At 43.3% G+C, this 19,234-nt stretch overlaps 1 protein-coding gene and 1 long non-coding RNA gene across 2 annotated transcripts in view; one reads left to right on the top strand and one right to left on the bottom strand.

Moving 5' to 3' along the window:
- Positions 1–3,666, bottom strand: part of LOC308665371 — a 90,881-nt gene extending 87,215 nt beyond the window's left edge. Inside the window, exon 1 of the long non-coding RNA XR_014025892.1 lies at positions 3,588–3,666. This is a non-coding gene — a long non-coding RNA (uncharacterized lncRNA). The remainder of the gene's footprint in view (positions 1–3,587) is intronic.
- KCNQ3 (potassium voltage-gated channel subfamily Q member 3) overlaps positions 1–17,402 on the top strand; it is a gene marked incomplete at its 5' end in the record, with an annotated part of 188,981 nt that extends 171,579 nt beyond the window's left edge. Inside the window, 7 exons of the mRNA XM_081323309.1 lie at positions 1,173–1,196; positions 3,394–3,581; positions 7,238–7,340; positions 12,292–12,423; positions 13,947–14,045; positions 15,967–16,051; positions 16,570–17,402. Of these exons, the coding sequence (XP_081179435.1) occupies positions 1,173–1,196; positions 3,394–3,581; positions 7,238–7,340; positions 12,292–12,423; positions 13,947–14,045; positions 15,967–16,051; positions 16,570–17,298 (1,360 nt within the window). The 3' untranslated portion in view covers positions 17,299–17,402. The remainder of the gene's footprint in view (positions 1–1,172; positions 1,197–3,393; positions 3,582–7,237; positions 7,341–12,291; positions 12,424–13,946; positions 14,046–15,966; positions 16,052–16,569) is intronic.
- Between the last annotated feature and the right edge of the window lie 1,832 nt (positions 17,403–19,234).

Here is a 19,234-nt window from a genome sequence, read left to right as displayed (position 1 = left end):
ACACCGCCCTGAGTCCTTCGGGCGGTATATAAATTAAATTAAATAAATAAATAAATAAATAAAATAGAATGGAATGGAATGGAATAGAATAGAATAGAATAGAATAACACTTGGAAAGGACCATGGAGGTCTTCTAGTCCAACCCCCTGTTCAGGCAGGAAACCCTACACCATATCAGACAAATGGTTGTCCAGTCTCTTCTGAAAAAACTTCCAGTGTTGGACCATTCACAACATCTGGAGGCAAGTTATTCCACTGATTAATTGTTCTAACTATCAGGAAATTCTTCTTTAGTTCTAGGTTGCTTCTCTCTTTGATTAGCTTCCATCTATTGCTTCTTGTCCTGCTTTCAGGTGCTTTGGAGAATAGCTTGGCTCCCTCTTCTTTGTGGCAGCCCCTGAGATATTGGAACACTGCTATCATGTCCCCCTCGTCCTTCTCTTCACTAAAGTAGACATACCCAATTCCAGCAGCCATTCCCTATATGTTTTAGCCTCCAGTCCCCCAATCATCTTTGTTGCTCTTCTCTGTGCTCTTTCCAGAGTCTCAACATCTTTTTTACATCGTGGTGACCAAAACTGGTTGCAGTATTCCAAGTGTGGCCTTACCAAGGCATTGTAAAGTGGTGTTAACACTTCTTGTGATCTTGATTCTATTCCTCTGTTAATGCAGCCTAGCACTGTGTTGGCTTTTTTGGCAGCTGCAGCACACGGCTGGCTCATATTTAAGTGATTGTCCACTAGGACTCCAAGATCCATCTCCCAGTTACTACTATGACTAATTACACATAAGGACAGGAGTTCCCAGAATAAAAGCAGAAATGATGTATGAGTAGTATCTCTATTGGCTGACTTTGCGAAGCCACGAAAGATCCATGAGCATCATTTGTACAGCATGCAAAGCTTGGTTAGTTTTAACCTGGTTTTGCTTTATTGTGACTCCACCTCTTGTGCAAAGTGAAAAACCGTTGGACTAACACAAACTGGAACGCATCATTCAAACCCATCTCATTTTTAATCCTGTAACTGGATTAAATATGATATGCAAATGTAGCCACTAGGTGTCAGAACCGATAACGCTAATTTCCTTTGAAGTTTTAATGTCCTATTTAACGTCTCTTCTTTCTCATTGCTTTTCTCCCGCTGTTTTCTCTCCCTTCCATCTTCCCGAAGGAAAGAACAAGTGGATGGCACCAGGTACGCAATTCCGATCTCCAGTCTGGTTGGTGTTTCTTTTAAGACAGCATCCTTTCCTCATTCCTTCGGATGAGTTACGGAGGTGGGGGAAGCGACGTCTGAGACAGCGTTCACCAATTTTAAGGCAGACGTATCAGTAGAACACAACACAGGCAGTCCTCGAAGTTACAACCATTCCTTTCGTGACCAGTCAAAGTTTCAGTGGCACTGAAAAAAAGTGAATTATCCCTGTTTTTCACGCTTACGACCGTTGCATCAACCCTCCCCACCCACCCCCCCGACATAGTTACATGATCAAAATTTGGACTCTTGGCCACCAGCTCATATTTATGATGGTCACAGTGTCCCTGGGTCATTTTTTGCGACCTTCTGACGAGCAAAGTCAATGGGGAAAGCCAGACAACTGCAGTGATTCACTTAACAGTGGTGGCAAGAAAGGTCGTAAAATGAGGCAAAATTCACCTAACTGCTTGTTTAGCAACAGAAATATTAGGCTCAGTAAATATTAGGCTGTAGGTCGAGGACTTCCTGTGACTTTAGAAGAAATAAGGAAGTAGTGGGATAAAGGAAGGTGAAAAGTTAGAGAAAGGTGAAGGATCTGGTGGATCCTTCATGGATCCTGTCCACGAGGACAGAAAGAGAAAGACACAGGAGACTTGCTCTGCTGGGGGAGCGTCTTCCTCCCTCTGTCTGCCTCAGACGAGGGCTATTTTTATCCTTTCTGTGGGGAATTTAGCAAATGAGAACAACCAAGTTCTCACTTCAAGATCTGAGAAACCACGAAGAAGCTGTCAAAAGAAATGGGGGGGTGGGAAGAGAGAGAGAAATGTACATATCCTGTCTCCTCCTTGGTCTGAAGAGACACGGAGAAGAAACAGGAAATACTTTAGCCTAGTGATCAGTGGAAGGCAGGCTCTCTGGATTATAATGGAAACAAAAATGGCTTCCTTAAGGGACCCGATCTGGCCACATTACCAAGGTCTGGCAAACCCAAGTGCTGGAATTGCAGATTATCCCAATGTCTCAGAGGTAGCCTCCTCCTTTGACATTCCACATTCTTATTTTGAAAAAGAAAAGGCCTAAACTAAAATCTGGCAAGAAAGAAGAGAAGTATTAAGAGAGCCAGTTTGGTCTAGTGCAGGGGTAAGCAACCTTGGGCTCTTTTATGACTCGCGGACTTCAACTCCCAGAATTCCTGAGCCAGCTGTGCTGAGGGGAAAGGGAGAGGTTTCCAAGCTGAGCCATGCTGGCTCAGGAATTCTGGGAGTTGAAGTCCACGAGTCATAAAAGAGCCAAGGTTGCCTACCCCTGGTCTAGTGATTAAAGTGCTGGCCTAGGAACCAGAAGACGGTGAATTCTAGTCCCACCTTAAGGCATGAAAACTAGTTGGGTGATTTTCAGCCAATCACCAAGAGACTGTGAGTTCTAGTCCCACCTTAGGCAGGAAAGCTGGCTGGGTGACCTTGGGCCACCATCAAGGCAAGGTGGCAGTCATACCTAATTCTCCTTCCTCCTCCTGTATTTCCCATAACAACATCTCTGTGAAGTAAGTTGGCCTGCCAGAGAGTGACTGACCCAAAGTCATCCAGTTGGCTTTCATGCCTAACGGAGGACTAGAACTCTCTGTCTCCTGGTGATTGACTCAAAGTCACCCAGCTGATTTTCATGCCTAAGTCAGGACTAGAACTCACAGTCTCCTAGTGATTGACTCAAAGTCACCCAGCCAATTTGCATTCCTAAGTCAGGGCTAGAACTCACTGTCTCCTGGTGATTGACTCAAAGTCACCCAGCCAATTTGCATTCCTAAGTCAGGACTAGAACTCACAGTCTCCTGGTGATTGACTCAAAGTCACCGAGCTGATTTTCATGCCTAAGGCAGGACTAGAACTCACTGTCTCCTGGTGATTGACTCAAAGTCACCCAGCCAATTTGCATTCCTAAGTCAGGACTAGAACTCACAGTCTCCTGGTGATTGACTCTATTTAAGATCCCTCCCTCTTAAAGAAAAAAGAACAGAAAAACAGGAGTGTGTGTGCACACACTGAGCCATTTCCCCCCCCCCATCATTTCAGTGGCCAATTTAAGGGAACAAAGCTGTTGTTACTCACCTGATGTACACCAGGAAGGACGAACTAGATTTAAAATGAGGGATGAAAAAGAAAAACCAAACGTTGATCCTTTTCCTTATCTTTTTTAGCCAAAAGCTGGGTCTCTTGGATCGTGTTCGTGGTAGCAATCCTAAAGGAAAGCTGTTTACTCCTCTGAATGTAGATGTAATTGAAGAAAGTCCTTCCAAAGAGTCTAAGAACATTGTCTTAATTAACCGAGAGCGATTCCGTACTGCCTTCCGAATGAAAGCTTATGCATTCTGGCAAAGCTCAGAAGGTAAACAAATTCATTCTCTCTCTCTCTCTCTCTCTCTCTCTTTCTCTCTCTCTCTCTCTCTCTCTCTCTCTCTCTCTCTCTCTCTCTCTCTCTCTCTCTCTCTCTCTCTCTCTCTCCCTCCCTCCCTCCCTCCCTCCCTCTCCCTTCCACCCTTTCTTTCTGTGTGTGTGTGTGTTTCTGTGTGAACCTTTTTAGAATGTAATTGTGGGAGCAGGAGTGGCAGAACCTGGGGGCGAAGTCAAAAGGGAGCTCAGCCTAGAATCCCTACATAGTTAATTCATCTGCTTAGTTTCTTTTGCTGGCTTTCCTTCTGAGCTGAGTTGAAACGGACCACTGCACTCTTTTCCTAATATAGGTGGTCCGTGACTTACAGCCACATTTGCAAGCAGAACTTCCATTGCTAACAAAGCGGCTGTTAAGTGGGCTGTGTCTCTTTGGTGACCTTTTCTGCCATGGTTGTTAAGTGAACCACAGTAGCTGTTAAATGAATCATGCAGTCCTTAAGGGAATCCTGCATTCCCCATTGACTTTGCTGGTCAGACGTTGGCTGGGGAGCCTGGGAAATGGTGATCGTGTGACTCTGTGGCGCTGCAGGTGCCATAAGTAGGTGCTGGTTGCAGGTGCTTGAATTTTGACCATGTGTCCATGGGGATGCTCCAATGGTCATAGGTCTGAGGACTGGTTGTGAATCACTTTTTTGAGCGCCACTGTAATTTTGAATGGCCTCTCAATGAATGGTTGTGAGTCAAGAACTACCTTGACTCGAATACGTTGATTTCTAGTTTTTAAAACTAGGACTTTTAAGACCCACACTTTTAAACCTGAAGAGTATTTTTTCAGAGCATCACAGCTGTACTCATTGGCTGACCTATTAGTAACACAATCGTTCTATTGAACCTTGATCTTTTGGAATGAAATTCGGGATTCAAGCGTTCTCTTCAGCTTCAAATACCAGCCGTGACTTTTATATCTGATTTAGAGGAAAATAATGTTTAAAGAACGTGGTGGAGTGTGGTGCATTATCTTTGCTAGTAGATATTACATCGCTGCAGTGGAAATGTCATGGCAGAGGTGTGAATGAGGAATCAGGCCATTATTAGAGAAAGCCATTTCCAAAACAAATACCGTAGCCACATTCTGTACTGCTTTAGAAGACAGGGCCAAGCCTAATGGCCTTAATTAAAAAAGGTACCTATTTTGATTAAACCTGGCGATAAACCTCTTGATAGGAAGACCAGTTTGACAGCAAAGGCTTGTTCCTTAATGGGATTTTTCTCCCATTCCGATGTTTTCAAGTAGGACTTGGAAATCCCATCTATTGTGGATGCTTGGGCTTTGAATATTCATCCCTGAATGGTTGGTTACAATAAATCATGTAAGAAACTTACAGTCTTTTGTCCCTCCCATGCTGCTAACTCCAACTAGCATGATTCAAGGTAATGGATGCTGGGCTTTGTAGTTCAGCAATATCTGGAGGGCTATTTGTTCTCCACTCCTTAATTAGATGGACCACTGTGCTTCCACTTCTAGGATTCTAAGCCATCTCACAGTTCCAGAGAAGATGAAAAGAATGCATTTCAACATCTAGTCTTAAGACATGTACCAGCAATCCTCTAGTTATGACCCTAATAGAGCCTCTCCATTATGGTCATGGGTTGTAGCAGTTGTATAACAGGCGGCTAGCTTTTTGGAGCCATCATTAAGCAAATGCCATGGTGGTTAAGCAAACCGAAGATTCGCTATGGGGACAGTTTTGCTGAAAACCAAAAATAAGCTCCAGTTTGTGGCAAGACCATCATAAAATATGTCCACGGAGATTCTCAGTCATCCAGGTCATGGTTGTCCCAAAGTTGCTTTTTTAGGAGGCAACTGAATTTTCTTGTTTTTCTTTGAATATGTTTCTGTCATGGTTCCGACAGATGAAACTCTTCAAAAGAACCTCGAGGCATTGTTTACCGGTACGTTAAAGGATCTTTTATTCAAGTAGGATAATATCGGCACTTACATAATCGAAGTCAAAAACTGAATTCCCTTCCCCTGGGCACCTAGTATCAAAGCACGATTCCCTCCTCCAATTAACAGTCATAAATCACATCCCCCAATTAGCTTGAAGCCCAGAGCTGATAAATAATTGGCGGGCTTCCTCTCCAGCTCTCCAGCCCGCCAATTATTTATCAGCTCTGGGCTCAGTAACCTTGATTCTCTCGCTAGGTTTAGTGTTGTTATGTCTACCTGGACTCTCATTCACATCCCCCCTTCCCAGCATCATCTAACTCTAAAAGCGGAAGGGAAAAAGATGGCTACATTTCCATGTGTTGTCAATGCAAAAACATCCGATGTTAGCAGCATTGACAGTTTCGCTTCTCATCCAAGAAGCTTCTTCAGCTCTGACTGGATGGCCAGGTCAGAGCTGAAGAAGCTCCTTGGATGAGAAGTGAGACATGTTCAAAGAAAAACAAGAAAGTCCAGTTGTCTCCTAAAAAAACCACCTTTGGGACATCGTAAAACATGTTACTGCGGGATGCTGCAAATAGCTGTAACTGTGGCCATGTTCCTGAACACTTGAAGTGTGTTTGCTGCAGGGAGAGGATAACCATTGGAAGTTCAGATCTGAGTCCTAAGCCCCCTTTTGCAGGTAGCTCGTGTCTTCAAACAGTCACTAGGCAACTGACTGCAAGTTAAGAACTTCCTATACTCAATAATGCCACTTTATATGCATATGAAGAATAAGTGGACTTGATAATGCTTATGAATATTGTTTCCAAACCAGCCAAAAAAAAATCATTCAAAGTTCTCATTAGTGAGTTGAAGAATTCTTGCACTTGCTTTACTACCAGGTGCTGGAGGAGTGTGTAAGTGTGTGGATCTCTTCTTCTAGTCTGCAGTCCCCTTAGTTTCTCAAAGATAAGTGCTTTGAACTGGAAGATTTGTTGAGAATGAGACACTTGAGTCTCAAGAGTGCAAAGCTCTTATGTGCAAATGCACAAAGTGAACGAATCACTCTTTACGTCGTGAGCTCCATTTTCCAGGTTCACGTAGTTGAACTGCAACCTGTTCCTGGCTGTCTGCATAACCACAGAAGAGGAGGGAAAAGAGAGAGCTGAGGGCAGCTTATAAAGCAGCCACATCATTTCTGAAAAAATGAGGCGGCCGCTTTTAATTGTCCAAAGAGGTGGGGGGTTTTTTTGGTCATGTTTTGGTCATGCCTATTGTAAAGCATCTTTGTTGAAAAATGCCTACAGAAATATTGGAAAGCATACAAGGCCAAGAATGGTACCTTTGCTTTTTTCAGCAATAAATAGTTCCAAAACACTAGCAGAAAGAAATTTTCAAGCAATGTGGCAATAAGGTGGAAAAAACGCAGGGACGAATTTTTTTCAGGAAATTGGAGGACAGAATTTGACAGAATACTTACTAGCTTCTTTTCCTGTAAATCAAACGGTGGGTACCCAGAATAGTTTGGTACATTGAATCTAACAAATTATTATTCTTAATTTTACTACTGGGACTATGAAATAGAGAGTGTTCAGGATCCATGATTTTGAATGATTCCAGCCTGAATAAGATGTTTGAATATTGTAAGAGCTAATTTACATTGTTCTAATCTCTTCTGCATCTGGATTATCTTATCTGTGTTCATCTGGTCCTTATTTTAGATGCTGGAACTGGGGACCCCCTGGCAGAAGACAGGGGATACAGCAATGAACTCCTTATAGAAGACCTTATCCCCACACTGAAGATGGTCATCCGAGCTGTTAGGTAAACCTTGGGCTGCTTACAATATTGCATATCTATGTGTGTGTTTAAAAATCAGTTTACAATTTTGGAAAAAAAATCAGTTCAGCAATGCTAAATTACGTATCTTTCAAGCAGTTGCAATCAAGAGAGCTTTGCCAGTCTCTAGCTTTCCAGATGTGTTGGTCTTCAGTTCTCATCTTCCCCCTAGTTGGGGTGAGAGTCAGGGCTTTTTTTCTCCTAGAACGCTCAGAACGGAGTTCCGGCACCTTTTTTGGATGGAACCTTGTAGGGTAGGCAAGGCGGGGGTTGTATGACATGTGTGAGTTCTGGCACCTTTTTCATTTACAAAAAAAGCACTAGTGGGAGTAATAAGTTGCAACAGTTGATATAGAGTACACAACTGAAAATCCAGCAACATTTGATTCCTTCTTTATTGAGGGTCAAACACATGAGGAAGTATTTTGGGGTAAGTAGTGGGCAAGTGGGGGTGCGTTGGCCTAGTGGTGGTTAAGATCTGGGCTTGTCAACTGGAAGGTTGGTGATTTGAGACCTGAGCACCGCACAACAGGGTGAGCGCCCGTTACTTGCTCCAGCTCCTGCCCACCTAGCCTGCAAATGCGAGTAGATAAATAGGTACCACTTCGGTGGGAAGGTAGCAGAGTTCTGTGTGCTTTGGTGTATAGTCGTGGCGGCCGCACGACCATGGAAGTGTCTTTGCACAATGCTGGCTCCCTTGGCTAGGAAAAGAGGTGATCCCCATCCTCTAGAGCAGAGGTCCCCAACCTTTTGGGCACCAGGGACCAGATCCATGGAGAGAGGTTTTTCCGCAGACCGGAGGGGGCATGGTTTTGTGTGCTGCCTGCATCTCGCGGATGGGGCTTTGCTTGTTTGTGCAGCCCGGTTGCTGGCATGCCGCAGCCCGGTACTGGTCCACGGACTGGAGGTTGGGGACCCCTGCTTTAGAGTTTGACTCAACCTTTTTTTATTTTTAGTGGGCAAAAGTGCACTTGAGTCCAGAGTCACTGGACAGTGAGATTGGTAGCATATAAATCAATAAATAATAATCCCCCCACATAGCACTGCCTTCATGTGGTTGTGGGGTTTGTGTGCTCTGAAGAAGAAGAGAATTATGCCAGAGGTTCAATCATACTGGACAGGTCTCATCAGAGGAGTCAGACAAAGAGTGTCGCTCCCATAAAAATGTACTGAGATATAATTTAAAGAAATCCATACTAGATCGGTCATTACCTGGGTCAACAAAGACCACATTAGGTGGAGGAGTTCCTGGACCTCTGGTGACAAATGAGCTAGAACAACTGTTGGTTGAGCAACCAGGGCCACCAGCTGCAGGACTGTTGGAAGAAAAAGTCACAAATATACAAAAGGATCTCCCAGAAGAAGTAGAATGACTATGGCAAAAGAAAGCAAAGGTAGTACTAATAGTAATAGGAGCACCACTAAACACCATCGGCATTGACAAATTTACCGTCAGTCAATTGCAAAAGGCAGCTTTATTTGGAATAGCTTACATCAGGGGTGTCAAACTGCCGGCCCACGGGCCAGACGTCTCACTGGGAAACCGCACCCAGCCCATTGCTGGCAATGGGAAAAAAAGCTCTGATACATTGCACGACGTCACGTGACATCACGAATTTGACATGTCTGACTTACATCCTTCAAATGTCAACTTCTGCCTATCCCAGGTCCTTAGGAAAGACTCAATAGGTGGACAAAAATGCCAAATCTAGTCTAAACATCTGGCTGGCTGTACAGTGAACCACAACAATAATAATAATTTGATCTTAAAATAGGTTATGTCATGTTCCAAACCTTGCTTACATAATAACACAACTACCCCAAATGGCTTGGACTACAGCCCAGATGCTTCCAGCACGGTTAGAAGTATGTTACAAAGTAGAAACATCTGTTTGGGCGCATTTGAAGCTTGAACCAATTTAAGTTCAAAATGCCGTTGACTGGTTTTGTGACATTAAGTACTAATCTAATTTCTTTAAATAATTAGATTTTACTTTAAATGGCTAGAGAGACTGTATCTGCTGATGTCCTCCTTACCTGCTTCCTGCTAAGAGTAGCTAATTTGGAAAGCGTAAAGAGAAGAATTTTTAACTCTAATCCATTATAAATGGAATTAATCAAACCTGGGCTAGATTGTGTGCCTTTGTTATAGCCCATTAAATTAACTCCCATTTATTCCCAGTGGCTTGTAAAAAAACTACTTAAGAAGGCTACATTAAGCTTGTTTTGAAGGTTTGACTTGAAGAGGATTTAATGAAATCCATGTCTTTGAATCAGATGTATTCTATGCATCAAATGTGATGCTTTTAAATCGATTTGATAGTTAATAAACATTTCTGATCAGTTTGGATCTTCCCAGTCAAAACAGCAATGTGAATTAATTGTAATAAGATTTTAGCTAGATTCCCATAGTCTTATTGCTTGATTGAACCTTCTAACTATTAATGGGAAATCTTTGTCTGTTTTTTATTCCCTCTCTTATTGGCTATTAATTACACTTTCATGTAATATTAGTAAGGCTGCTGTTTTTAGTATTATCATTATTAATTTATCCTCGGACAGAAGTCTTAATATTTGACAAGTATTTTATATGAGTGGTTACTGTTGCAAATAGCTGATTTTTTTTTATTATTTCAAATGGTTTTTATGATTAGATTGTATGTTTTGGGTGTTTTCAATCAACTAACAGAGTGGATATTATAATAGTTGGTTATTTATTCCTGTCAGAAGCATCACAGTTAAAATAAGGCATTTTTTTTAGGAGACAACATTTAAAATCTAAAATGCAAGATTAAAATATGCGCAAATTAAACAGCTCTTGCCCAGTTGATTATATCAGGGTTTTTCAACCTTTTCACCCATTGTACCACTTTTAGGATATGGCAGCATCCGAGTACCACCAGTCGCCTAGCAAGGTGTCAAAAACTTGTGACCAAAAAAAAAGGGAGATAAAATGATGTAGTCCTTGAATTACAACAGTTCGCTTAGTGACTATTCGAAGTTACAATGGCACTGAAAAAAGTGCCCCCCAAGCTACAGCCGAACAAGACACCTGCCTGCCCAACCACCTGGCGGTGCTCTTCCTCCTATCCGAGGTTTTCATTGTTGTGAGCATTTCTGTTGAGGATTGTCAGCAGGAGTGGGATGGGGGGGGGTGTTTGGTTTTTATTCCCCCCCCCACTCTGCTGGGTGGTTGCAGCAGGTTTTGGTCTCTTCACATGACCCTGGGACACTGTGACCGTCATAAATATGAATCAGTTGCCAAGCCTCTGAATGTAAATCACTAGACCCTGGAGATGCTGCAACATTCCAGCTGATCAGCACTTCTTCTGGGCTCAGCAGAAGCGCCAGGATCAGCACTGAGCTCCAGCTGGATCCTGGCGCTGATCCTGGCGCTTCCACTGAGCCCTGACAGCCCTGCAGCTCCAGCCATCTCTCGCTCAGGCTTGTGCGGTGCTGCCACCGGTTCAGCTCATTCCCCTCCCCCACTACCACTTTTCTAGGATGCTCACGTACCACCTGCCAGGTGCCAATGTACCACAGGTGGTACCCGTACCACTGGTTGAAAAGCCCTGGATTATATAATATATATTATGTATCGTAATTATAATAGTTGATAGAAAGCCCCATTTCAAAATTATACAGTAGTCCTCAAGTTACAACTATAAATTGGGACCAAAATTTCCATTTTTAAGCAGGGCAATTGTTGAGGGAGTCAAGCCCAATTTCGCAATCTTTTTGCTATGGTTGTTAAGTGAATCACCACAATGGTTCAGGGAATCATGCCGTCGTTCAGCAAATCTGGGTTCCCCTCAGTGATGTGGTGTTTCAGAAGCCGGCTGGGATGTTTGCAAATGGTGATCACATGACCCTGGGGATGCTGCATAAATAAATATGTGCCAGTTGCCAAGTGCCAGAATTTTTCATCACATGACCACAGGGAACACTGCAATGGTTGTAAGTGCAAGCATTGGTCATATGTCACTTTTTTAGTGGTGTTGCAACTTTGAAGGTCCACTAACCAAATGGTTGTAAGTTGAGGACTACCTGTAAATGCAGCTAAGAACTGAAGTTTCTTAGAGAAACAACCACAGAAGTCAACTTGGCACAGCCACACAGTGATTTGCCTATAGATGCAGAGGATATGAAACATGAAATGTCATCCATCCAACTGAGGCAACTATGCAAAATTTAGTCCTGCCTTAGGCACGAAAGCTGGCTGGGTGACTTTGAGCCAATCATCAGGAGACTGAGAGTTCTAGTCCCGCTTTAGGCATGAAAGCCAGCTGGGTGACTTTGGGCCAATCACCAGGAGACTGAGAGTTCTAGTCCCGCCTTAGGCATGAAAGCCAGCTGGCTGACTTTGGGCTAATCACCAGGAGACTGAGAGTTCTAGTCCCGCCTTAGGCATGAAAGCCAGCTGCCTGACTTTGGGCTAATCACCAGGAGAGTGTGAGTTCTAGTCCCACCTTGGGAATGAAAGGCAGCTGGCTGACTTTGGGCCAATCACCAGGAGACTGAGAGTTCTAGTCCCGCCTTAGGCATGAAAGCCAGCTGGGTGACTTTGAGCCAATCACCAGGAGAGTGAGAGTTCTAGTCCCGCCTTAGGCATGAAAGCCAGTGGTTCCAAGTTCACATCTAAACATGATTGGGGTCCTAGCATGCATGGGAATTCCATGAGCTTCAAGTCATCTCCACCCTCTGCTCAGCTGATGTAAAGATGGAAGATCAGGGTTTGTTTCATCACTGGAGGTTCATCACTGGGTGTTTTTTAAGAAGAGACTGGACAGCCACTTGACTGAAATGATATAGGGTCTCCTGCTTGAGCAGCGGGTTGGACTAGATGACCTCCTGGTCCCTTCCAGCTCTATTCTGATTGATTGTATCTGAATAACTCATTCGGAACCACTTTTTCTGCTGCTGTTTCTTGCACTAGGATTCTACAGTTCCGCCTGTATAAGAAAAGATTCAAGGAAACCTTGAGACCTTACGATGTAAAGGATGTGATAGAGCAATATTCAGCTGGACATCTCGACATGCTTTCCAGAATCAAATACCTTCAAGCAAGGTAAGAAGAGGGCATGGCCCCACTCGTAGACTAAACATGCAAGCTCTGTTGACTGAGAGTTTGGCCTAGATCAGGTCATGGCATTGTCGTTGCAAGCACCCCTACTCAAAGGGTGTCACTTTGTAAGAAATTGATGGCTGTGCAACAGACTCCATCAAGGGTCTGAATTTTTATCTCAGGCTAGTTAGGCTTTGTGTTCACGTAACATATTCAGTCATACGAATTAGAAATCTTAGTTTTATTCTATGTGGGTTTTGTGTATTTGTGCGTGTAGCTTAGTATTTTATGTACACCTAAGTTGGTTGCTTAGCTTATCATTCAGTGGGTTACGCAGATCCAGACATAAGTTAATGCAGGAACCAAGTTAAGAGTTCCATGGAGACGGGACCTTATAAAATCCAGTGATTCAGTCACTTAATAGATTATTATGTGTTGCATTATCTATCTATTAACTTGTGAAGGCCACCCAGTGAAGTCAAGGCAGAGAAGATAGATAGATAGATAGATAGATAGATAGATAGATAGATAGATAGATAGATAGATAGATAGATAGATAGATGTAGGTAGGTAGGTAGGTAGGTAGGATGGATGGATGGATGGATGAATAGATAGGTAGGTAGGATAGATGAATGGATGGATGGATGGGTGTGTGCATAGAAAATTTATAGGCTGCCCATGTTACCTCAAGGTAACTCTAGATAGATGGTAGGTAGGTAGGTAGGTAGGTAGATAGATAGATAGATAGATAGATAGATAGATAGATAGATAGATGTAGGTAGGTATGATGGATGGATGAATAGATAGGTAGGATGGATGGATGGGTGTGTGGATAGAAAATTTATAGGCTGCCCATGTTACCTCAAGGTAACTCTAGATAGATGATAGGTAGGTAGGTAGGTAGGTAGATAGATAGATAGATAGATAGATAGATAGATAGATAGATAGATAGATAGATAGATAGATAGATGTAGGTAGGTAGGATGGATGGATGGATGAATAGATAGGTAGGTAGGATGGATGGATGGATGGATGGATGGATGGATGGATGGATGGATGGACGGACGGACGGATGGATGGGTGTGTGGATAGAAAATTTATAGGCTGCCCATGTTACCTCAAGGTAACTCTAGATAGATGATAGGTAGGTAGGTAGGTAGGTAGATAGATAGATAGATAGATAGATAGATAGATAGATAGATAGATAGATAGATAGATAGATAGATAGGAAGGAAGGAAGGAAGGAAGGAAGGAAGGAAGGAAGGAAGGAAGGAAGGAAGGAAGATTTTTGCTAATGGCAATTTCCTTCTTGCAAAGAAAATCTTTCTTTAAATTGGTGCCTCCATATACTCTTAAGTTTGTGCAGGGCGTTGGATTATTCCATTTTAACCAACATGCCTACTAGCGGTAGTCCCAGTGCTGGCTGGGGAATTCTGAAGCCCACACGCCTTAAAGTGGCCAAGTTGTACAGCATGTCATATGACTAGATCCAGGAGTCCTTATGTTCTGTTTTTATCTCTTTCCAGAATAGATATGGTTTTTGCACCTGGGCCTCCAACTACTCCCAGACACAGAAAATCCCAGAAGGGAGGCACATTTCCTTACCCTTTGCAGCAGTCTCCAAGGTGACATTTTTTTGGGGGGGGTGTGCCACTCAGTGAAAGCTACATTTACATCATTTTCTCCCTGGGGCCATGGTGGAGCAGTGGGCTAATGCCTCCTTAAGTAACACCAGCTGCCTGCAATTAGTGCAGGTTCGCATCCCACCAGGCTCAAGGTTGACTCAGCCTTCCATCCTTCCGAGGTAGGTAAAATGAGGACCCAGATTGTTGGGGGCAATTAAGCTGACTTTGTAATAATGCCGCTTGGGGGGGGGGGGCGAAAGCCCTAATAAGCAGGCATATACATAGAATGAAGGCTACTGCTAAGCACATTGATTTGTGCTTCTTAGATTGTAAGCCGCCCTGAGTCTTCGGAGAAGGGCGGGATATAAATGGGATTAAAATAAAATAAAAATAAAAAATTCCCCCCTTTTTCCCCCTTAAGTACCAATGTAATGTGGACCATAGATATACTTAAGGCAGTTAGAAATGAAAAATGTCCATTCTGATATCTTAAATCTGAAAATCCAAAATACCTCGTCCAGTCTTCATCCGAGGAATGTTGCTTTTCATCAACAAGCTGATCTACTGAGATTGATTTACTGTCAGATACAAAAGCAAAATTTGGGACACTTTTTATTTTTATTTCGTTACTACATTTGTTTCCTGTCCATCTTGCTACAAGGCGACTCTGCACAGCTAGTCCTCGACTTACAGCAGTTCCACTTAGTGACTGTTCAAAGTTACAGCGGCACTGAAAGAACTGACTTATGACCCTTTTTCACACTTACGACGATTGCAGAAATCCCCACGGTTACGTGATCAAAATGCAGAGGTTTGGCAACTGACTCGTATTTACCACGGTCGCAGTGTCCCGGGATCCCCTTTTGTGATCTTCTGACGAGCAAGGTCAATGGGGAAGCCAGATTCACTTAACAACCGTGTTACGAACTTAGCAGCTTCAGTGACTCACTTAACAACTGTGGCAAGAAAGGCCATAAAATTGGGCAAAACTCACTTACGAAATGTTTCATTTAGCAACAGAAATGTTGGGCTGAATTTGGTCGTAAGTAATACATAACTGAATTTGCACACGTGTAGAACAACTAACCAACTCACAAGTTCCCAACTTTCTCCAACTCTTGATAATTTGGAATAAACGGTTTCTGCATTAAAATTAGAATTCACATACCCCAAAGCTTCATTTTTTTTTCTCAAGCATGGCTAATTTTTCTTGACGTATACCGCATGAGCCCAAGATGTGATATTCCTACAATGTACAGATAGTCCTCAACGTATGACCACGATTAAGCTCAAAATTTATGTTGCTAAGTGAGAAATTTGTTAAGTGAATTTTGCCCCATTTTACGACCTTTCTTGCCGTGTTGTTAAGTGAGTCACTGAAGTTCTTAAATTAGCAACTCAGTTGTTAGGTGATGCTGCCTTCCCCATTGACTTTGCTTGTTAGAAGGTTTTAAAAGGTGATCACATGACTTCACATGGGACACTGCAACCGTCGTAAGTACGAGTCAGTTGCCCAGCGTCCGAATTTTGATTGTGTGACCCTGGGGATTCTGCAATGCTCATAAATGCGAAAAATAGTCTTAAATAATTTTTTCAGTGCTGTGATAACTTCAAACGGTTACTAAATGAGTAAGTCGAGGTTTACCTGTAACGATTTTAATCCCACGGAGGGCAAAATTGTATTCATTTGCCTTTGATTTTTGCACAGGCCAAGAAAGCACAGTAATTCTGCAGAATAATAAGGCTTCAACACGCACAGGGGCAATTGTTACATCCCAAGTAACAGAGGTTGACCATCCATTCAGTAAATCCTCCTTTGAAATGACCTGCTGTGTAAATAGATTGTGAACTAGAAATATTTGTCGGAAAAATTTCTTATGTTTTTTGCCTCTGTGTAAAATGGAACCTTTTTCTATTTTAGGAATGAGCCATTCATAAGTAAAGCGTCTGCAGATGATTCCGAAGACCAAAGCATGATGGGCAAATTTCTCAGAGTTGAAAGACAGGTATGGAACGCCCAGCAGCTTGCATCCACCTTTTTCTCCTTTACGACAAATCCGAAATGTTGTGCTGAGCTTTGACCTTTGTGATGAGCTCGAGAGAGGTCAATTTTCACTTGCTCTTAGTTTGGAAAGCCAACTGCAGGTAGTCCTCCGATTATGACCACAATGGAGCCCCAAATTTCTGTCGTTAAGTGAGGCATTTGTAAAGTGAGTTTTGCCCCATATTACGACTTTTCTTGCCCCAGTGAATCGCTGCAGTTGGTAAGTGAGTAACCTGGTTGTAAAGTGAATCTGGCTCCCCCCATTGACTTTGCTGGTCAGAAGGTCGCAAAAGGGGATCACGTGACCCCAGGAGACAGCAACGGTCATAAATATGCCAAGCATCTGAATTTCGATCACCTGATCATGGGCAGGCTGGAAAGGTCATAACTGTTTTACTTTACATTTTTTCACTTTGAACGGTCCCTAAATGAGCTCCTTGTATTTATTCCAGCTGACTTCTGATGGCTGTTGTCTTTCAGGTCCACGACATGGGGAAGAAGCTGGACTTTTTAGTGGACATGCACAAGCAGCATATGGGGCAACTGCAGGTCCAGGTCACCGACGCGTGTCCTTTGAAAGACGCCCCATCCCCGGCTGAGGATAACCGGTTCTCTGAACTGAAATCCATCATCTACAAATACTCCAAGCCTTCCATTCATGAGCTGTCTCCAAGCTTCCATCACGTTCCCATAAACAAAGTCCCTCCTTTTGGCTTCTCCAGCCAGGACTGTGGCCACCGCCCCTTTTCACTGCCCCTGGGTGAGCAGAACTCAGGCCAATGGCCATCCCTGCCCTTCTCCGCTGCCTACTCAGAAAGGCCCACAGTCCTGCCAATACTGACTTTCATGGACCCTCGGGTTGCCTTCCAGTCCCCGCCGAGAGAGCTCTGGAGCCCCCATTCGGACAGAGTATCCCCAAGACAGAGGCAAAGCACGACAAGGGACAGTGACACCCCCTTATCCCTGCTCTCGGTCAATCACGAGGAACTTGAACGTTCCCTGAGCGGGTTTAGCATCTCTCAAGACAAAGATGATTTCCTGTTCGGCCCAAATGGCGGAAGCAGTTGGATGAAAGAAAAACGCTATTTGGCTGAGGGGGAAACAGACACGGATACGGACCCTTTCACCCCCAGTGGCTCTATGCCTCTGTCCTCCACGGGGGACGGGATTTCAGAGGCAATATGGACTTCTTCAAGCAAGCCAATTTAATCTTCTCTACGGGGGTGGGACGCGGGAGGGTGGAGAACTGGGCTGGCTTTTACTTCTCCTGTAAACTTAAACTTTGTATATCTTACAGTACATGCCCAAAGCTTCCTCCCTCAAAAGCGAAACCACCACACCCATTCCTTCCACCACCGATGGCTGTTTCTGCATGCTGGGTGTTCGTGGACTTCTTTCTCCACCATTTCACACAGTTGGGCAATGCAGTTCTGCTGCTGCTGCCAAAACGAAGTGGCTAAGATTTGCGCAGGGTTTTGTTTTGTTTTTCTTTTTTGCATGACTTTATGCTCTAAAGGACACAGGGAATTTCCTCCATGATTAAAATCATGAAAAAATAATAAGAAGAACAACGCTATTGCTTGATAAGTCAAGGGTCAGATTGATGCCAGGGCTAAAAACACCGCAAACGTGGAAAGATTACAGGCTGCATCTTTGTGAGCAAAACAATCCTTATTTCTAGAATGATGCCCTTGGTGAGGTGTGCATGCATTTGCATCATTCCTCTTTGGAATTTTAGCTGTTTTCCCTCTTGGCCGTCCATTTTGTTCTCTCCCATGCCGTCACACTAGGCCGATTATTTCTGTTCATTTGACCTCTTTGCTCCTGCACCTATGTAAGAAACCAGAGAATATAACACATTCCACTATCCAGAGAATTGAAGTGTTTTTCTGCATAACTTCGCATGTTGATGATTTCTATAGAGCTTAGGCATGCTTAATCTGCTTTGAATATTGTCTTCACTCATCATCTCCATGATGTCCATGGGTCAAAGTCCATGGGTCAAATGAGCGAAATGTCATTTCTGATCTCTTTAAGTTTCCTTGAGTTAGGCAAGTTTTGAAGTCAATGTTTTAACTGATGATTGTTGGCCTTCACACAGCACTTCTGTCATCAGTATAGCGAGGGCCACGTCATGCTTGTCCCTTTATGATGGTCATCATATCTGTAACACTTAACAACATTAATCTCTTCCTGAATTATGATGAGAGATGGGTCACTAAGACATAGTTTGGTTATCTCTCAGCTGCTTATAGAATGACATCTACGTACTACTCTTATTCCAAAAGCAGTGTTTCTCAACCTCAGCAACTTCAAGATGTATGGACTTCAGCTCTCAGAATTGGGGAATCCGTAGAGTTGAAATCCACACATCTTGAATGTCTATGCAGATTCTCAGTCATCCAGGTCATGGTTGTCATATAAATCCTTCCATTCTCCACCATTCAGTCAGAACTCAGGAAGCTTCTTGGATGAGAAGTGAAATGTCTTCAAGCAAAACAGGAAACTCCAGTTGCCTTTTGAAAGAAAGCTTCTTTGGGACACACCTCTGGAAGTTGCCAGGACTGAGAAACATTGCCTTACAGGGTTTCAATATACAATTTACTAGACTGAATCGTGGCTGGGGAATTCTGGGAGTTGAAATCCAAACTAAGGTTGAGGTATTGCCAAGGTTGAGATATACTGTCCCAGAGGCTTTCAATATACAATTTGATGATGATGATGATGAGGTTATCCATTCAATCATGTCCGACTCTTGGTGATTCTATGGGCCAGGTGTCTCCACATCTTCCAGTCTTGCCCTACGTCTTTGAGTTGTTCTATGCTCTGCTTGGTGTCCGCTTTGATGGTGTCTTCCACCCTTTTCTTTGACGGCCTGGTTTCCTTCTTATCACTAACTCTTTCAAACATAATTACTTTACTTTCTCCAGTGAATTCCCTTGCATGACCTGGTCAAAATAAACGAGACACAATTTTGTGTTTTTTCCTTCTAGTGACATGTCTGGTGTTATGTTCTCCAGTACTTGCTTGTTAGTTACTTCTGCTATCCAAGGAATACGCAGGAGCCTCCCCCAGCTCAATTTTCTTCCTGTCTTGCTTAATTAAGGTCCAACTTACACCACCGTAGGCACCTACAGGATAATAC

This window comes from Vipera berus (assembly GCF_964194415.1).
Source record: "Vipera berus genome assembly, chromosome: 3".
Taxonomy (NCBI): domain Eukaryota; kingdom Metazoa; phylum Chordata; class Lepidosauria; order Squamata; family Viperidae; genus Vipera; species Vipera berus.
Note: the sequence above shows the minus strand (reverse complement) of the source record. Positions and strands in the feature narration are given on the sequence as shown.